The sequence below is a fragment of the Pagrus major genome, chromosome 24, assembly GCF_040436345.1.
Source record: "Pagrus major chromosome 24, Pma_NU_1.0".
NCBI classification, from domain to species: Eukaryota; Metazoa; Chordata; class Actinopteri; order Spariformes; family Sparidae; genus Pagrus; species Pagrus major.
This window is the reverse complement of record NC_133238.1, coordinates 6,146,009-6,150,728: the sequence shown is the minus strand read 5'-3', so window position 1 is coordinate 6,150,728 and position 4,720 is coordinate 6,146,009. Positions and strand designations below refer to the sequence as shown.

General features: G+C 40.1%; 2 protein-coding genes across 2 annotated transcripts; both read left to right on the top strand.

Annotated features, from left to right (window-relative positions):
- Positions 1 to 463: 463 nt before the first annotated feature.
- LOC140992159 (gamma-crystallin M2-like) lies at positions 464 to 2,142 on the top strand. The gene is made up of 3 exons (XM_073462429.1): positions 464 to 472; positions 580 to 822; positions 1,867 to 2,142. Exons 1-3 carry the CDS (start codon positions 464 to 466, stop codon positions 2,140 to 2,142), a joined length of 528 nt encoding a protein of 175 aa, XP_073318530.1.
- Positions 2,143 to 3,613: 1,471 nt separating this feature from the next.
- LOC140992045 (gamma-crystallin M2-like) lies at positions 3,614 to 4,720 on the top strand. Its single transcript, XM_073462267.1, has 3 exons — positions 3,614 to 3,622; positions 3,749 to 3,991; positions 4,445 to 4,720. The coding sequence occupies exons 1-3, from the start codon at positions 3,614 to 3,616 to the stop codon at positions 4,718 to 4,720; spliced, it is 528 nt and encodes a 175-aa protein (XP_073318368.1).

The following is a 4,720-nucleotide window of genomic DNA, read 5'->3' as shown; positions in this document are numbered from 1 at the left end:
CACACATTAAATTACAGGTGTTTACATTAACAGTTATCTAAAGCAGGACGAACTGCCAGAAGCTCAGTCAGTGATTTCAGCAAGTTGTATTGAGGATAAGGAGCAATGGAAAAAACAAAACAAAAAGAGTGGTTAAATATTATTGTAATGTTATTCCAGTTAGATGATCATTCAGATCATTTGCAGCCGTCATGAAAATACCAAAGCTAATATAACTTTGCCTTTTCACTTCTTTCCATCATTGTCTGACAGTGACTCTCTGCCTTCACTGTTCCAGCATGTGTTTGATACAGACTCATCATCAGACTGGAACAAAGGCAAATCAAACAGCACCAAGCCATTTTGCTGATATGTAAATCCACCTCATTTGGGTATCAAAGACTTGCCACACTCTGCACATTTTGTTTATCAATAAATACTTTCATGGGGCAGCAGCAAAGAATGAGGTTTACAGTGCATCCAAATGGGGAAGGTAAGATAAAACCTATTACAACCAGAATGTTTTTTAAATACATTTATTCATTTTACGATATTCGGGTTGTTGTGAAATGAAGTTGTTCCCTCTTACCTTTCCCACAGATCACATTTTATGAGGAGAAGAAATTCCAGGGCCGCTGCTACAACTGTAGCAGCGACTGTACCGACCTGCACATATACTTCAGCCGCTGCAATTCTATCAGGGTGGAAAGCGGTGTGTGGGTGATCTATGAGAGACCTAACTACAAGGGTTTCCAGTACATCCTCAGCCCTGGGGAGTACGCCGACAACCAGCAGTGGATGGCCTTCAATGACAATGTCAAATCCTGCCGTACCATAAAGAATGTAAGAGTCCTCAGTCAGGTGTCTCCTGGCATTTATGTCAAATACAATGGAGGATTTTAGGTTTGATATAGGCTACATTGTTTCTGGATAGTTAAGGAAATGTGATACAGGAATGTAAGGACTGAGCTTTGTAAGCACTTTCAAGCAAATATAGACTAAAGAAGCAGACAATAGCAAGAATAGCTGTCAGCAATTTGTAGCTTTTGCTAATAAGCTTTCAAAAAGATGTTAAAGAGGAAGCTGAAAAGCTCAAAGCATGGCTAAATGTTAACACTGCACTAATCGATGCTCACAGTATATTAACAATCGGCCAAGTAGCTAATGTCAAAGGTGTCACTTGTGACAAACACACAGGGAATTATCCACCTCATCCTAATCAGACAAACAACTGTATTGAACAATTGTGAAAGCATCTTATTTTGACCCATATTTACATGTTTTGCTCAGCAGCAACCTCTAGTGGCCGTACAAATTGTTATGGCAGCAAAGGAGAAAGGGAAGAGAAGTAGTATCAAGAGCAACAAAGCCTGCATAGGAAAGAGGATATTAGGGTGAACGGTGGGGTTAAACGATGAGTAACTATAACAACAACTATAACTATATCCTGAAATACAGAGAATCTGCTTTAGATTTCATGCCACATTTAAATAATTTTAAGAAAACTGAGGCAACATCAAATGTATAAGCTATGTGGATAAAAAAAGTTGGCAAAACAATTAGTTACAATTGAAGATACGGAATAAATGTATGAATGTAATGCCTTCTAGTTCCATACTTTCCATGACCTGAAAATGCTGTAAGTTTTCCAGGACGAACGAATCATCTCATTAGTCCAAGCAATAGTTCCAGTATCAAACCTCAGTACATCAAATTTTGGACAACCAGTGTCTGTAGCATAGATTATCAAAAGCTGTGCCCATTTTCCCCAGAGTTCTTTGTTTGGTTTTGCTGCCAGAACTATTATCAGCACTAGTATCGAATGTGATGCCTTGCTATAGCGAGCTATTGCAATAGCTTTAAAAACTTTGCGTCTTCTGTTTTTAGGTTTATGGAGGTGCGTGGAAGCTAAGGTTGTATGAGAGGCCAGACTTCGAAGGGCAGATGGTGGAGTGCTCTGACGACTGTCCGTCAGTGTATGATACCTACAAGCTGCGTGAGGCTTACTCCTGCGTGGTGACTGATGGTGCCTGGATATTCTACGACCTTCCCAACTACAGGGGACACCAGTACCTCCTTGAGCGGGGCGAGTACAGGCAGCACGCTGACTGGGGGGCGTCCTCGCCTGGTGTCGGCTCCTTCCGCAGGATCACAGAGTTTTAACTTTACCTTGGCTTTAGTGTTGACCAGAAAATGATTTCCAGATGCCAACACTGATATAACACCATCAATAAATGAGAAGCTAACCCTGATTGTTCTTATGGAGTTTCTGTCTCATGCAATCCACTGGATTGCAATAATTGACAATACTATAGCTGCAGCACCCGTGGTTGCTAATAAGGTCAATTTTTTTTTTTTTATCATAACTTCATTATTTTATAATAACCAATGGTCTTCATATTTTGTTTCATTAAAGGTCCAATGTGTAAGATTTAGAGGCATCTAGTGGTGTAGGTGCAGATTGCAACCAAAAGAACATCCCTTGCCTCACCCTCCCCTACTGTATGTGAGGACGGTATGCTGTACTATATGTTGGTGGCAAAAAAAGAAAACAAATCGTATAAGGCTTTTTATTTTTGCTGAAATGGAGAGATTTTGATCTTATTCGTCTGATTTTGAGGATTTGGGCCAAGCCAAGGCCAGTTCATCTTAAACAAGCCTATTATTATCAGGACCAGAGCACCAAACATGCCAATAGTCAATTACAGTTATAGGGTCCCCTAGTGGCAGAAGAAAATGACTTATTTTAAACAGTGATGTAGTCCTCCTATTACCAGATCAGCCTGAAACATGGTGAGAAAACACTTAAGACCTTGATGATGCTGTATTGTGAAGATTGTGAGCTTTAGCTCAACAGTGAGGACGTGGCAGTAAGTTGCTCTAACATCACTCTACACAAAACACACTACAGATTTGGGGAGTTTAATGAATATGTCATTTGCATCAAACAATTCCTAAATATCATATTAAATATGGTTGTTATGGCAAATCCACAGAGGAACTGGACCATAAATTCAAGAAAACAAAAAGTAATTTAACGCTGCAAGAACTGATTCCAGATTGTAGAAGTTGTAAAACTGAACGAAAGGAGCCATGATGTATATGTGTTTTGCCAACTCTAACTAAGTGCTTCAAACACTACGTCAAAATTACAGTTTTTCCTTATAAACACACATTAAATTACAGGTGTTTACATTAACAGTTATCTAAAGCAGGACGAACTGCCTGAAGCTCAGTCAGTGATTTCAGCAAGTTGTATTGAGGATAAGGAGCAATGGAAAAAAAAAAAAACGAAAAGAATATTGAATATTATTGTAATGTTATTCCAGTTAGATGATCATTCAGATCATTTGCAGCCGTCATGAAAATACCAAAGCTAATATAACTTTGCCTTTTCACTTCTTTCCATCATTGTCTGACAGTGACTCTCTGCCTTCACTGTTCCAGCATGTGTTTGATACAGACTCATCATCAGACTGGAACAAAGGCAAATCAAACAGCACCAAGCCATTTTGCTGATATGTAAATCCACCTTATTTGGGTATCAAAGACTTGCCACACTCTGCACATTTTGTTTTATCGATAAATACTTTCATGGGGCAGCAGCAAAGAATGAGGTTTACAGTGCATCCAAATGGGGAAGGTAAGATAAAACCTATTACAACCAGAATGCTTTTTAAAGACATTGAATCATTTTTAAGATATTCAGGTTAAAATGTAAATTCTTACATTGTGTAATTGAAGTTTTTCTCTCTTACCTTTCCCACAGATCACATTTTATGAGGAGAAGAATTTCCAGGGCAGCAGCTACGACTGTAGCAGCGTCTATGCTGACCTGCGCATATACTTGAGCCGCTGCAACTCTATCAGGGTGGAAAGCGGTGTGTGGGTGATCTATGAGAGACCCTGCTTCAAGGGTTTCCAGTATGTCCTCAGCCCTGGGGAGTACGCCGACAACCAGCAGTGGATGGCCTTCAATGACAATGTCAAATCCTGCCGTATCTTAATGAACGTAAGTCAGGTGTCTCCTGGCATTGATGTCAAATACAATGGAGGATTTTAGGTTTGATATAGGCTACATTGTTTCTGGATGGTTAAGGAAAAGTGATACAGGAATGTAAGGACTGAGGTTTGTAAGAACTTTCAAGCAAATATATACTAAAGAAGCAGACAATAGCAAGAATAGCTGTCAGTAATTTGTAGCTTTTGCTAATAAGCTGTCATGAAGATGTTAAAGAGGAAGCTGAAAAGCTCAAAGCATGGCTATGGTATCAAACCTCAGTACATCAAATTTTGGACAACCAGTGTCTGTAGCATAGATTATCAAAAGCTGTGCCCATTTTCCCCAAAGTTCTTTGTTTTGGTTTTGCTGTCAAAACTATTATCAGCACTAGTATCGAATGTGATGCCTTGCTATAGCGAGCTATTGCAATAGCTTTAAAAACTTTGTGTCTTCTGTTTTTAGGTTTATGGAAGTGATTGTAAGCTAAGGTTGTACGAGAGGCCAGACTTCGGAGGGCAGATGGTGGAGTGCTCTGACGACTGTCCGTCAGTGTATGATACCTACAAGCTGCGTGAGGCTTACTCCTGTGTGGTGACTGATGGTGCCTGGATATTCTACGACCTTCCCAACTACAGGGGACACCAGTACCTCCTTGAACGGGGCGAGTACAAGAAGCACACTGACTGGGGGGCGTCCTCGCCTGGTGTCGACTCCTTCCGCAGGATCACAGAGTTTTAA

What these genes read in the sequence shown, in the direction of transcription:
- LOC140992159 (XM_073462429.1), top strand. An exon ending in CCTGCCGTACCATAAAGAAT is followed by an intron (nt 823 to 1,866) that starts GTAAGAGTCCTC and finishes TTCTGTTTTTAG; the next exon opens with GTTTATGGAGGTGCGTGGAA.
- LOC140992045 (XM_073462267.1), top strand. An exon ending in CCTGCCGTATCTTAATGAAC is followed by an intron (nt 3,992 to 4,444) that starts GTAAGTCAGGTG and finishes TTCTGTTTTTAG; the next exon opens with GTTTATGGAAGTGATTGTAA.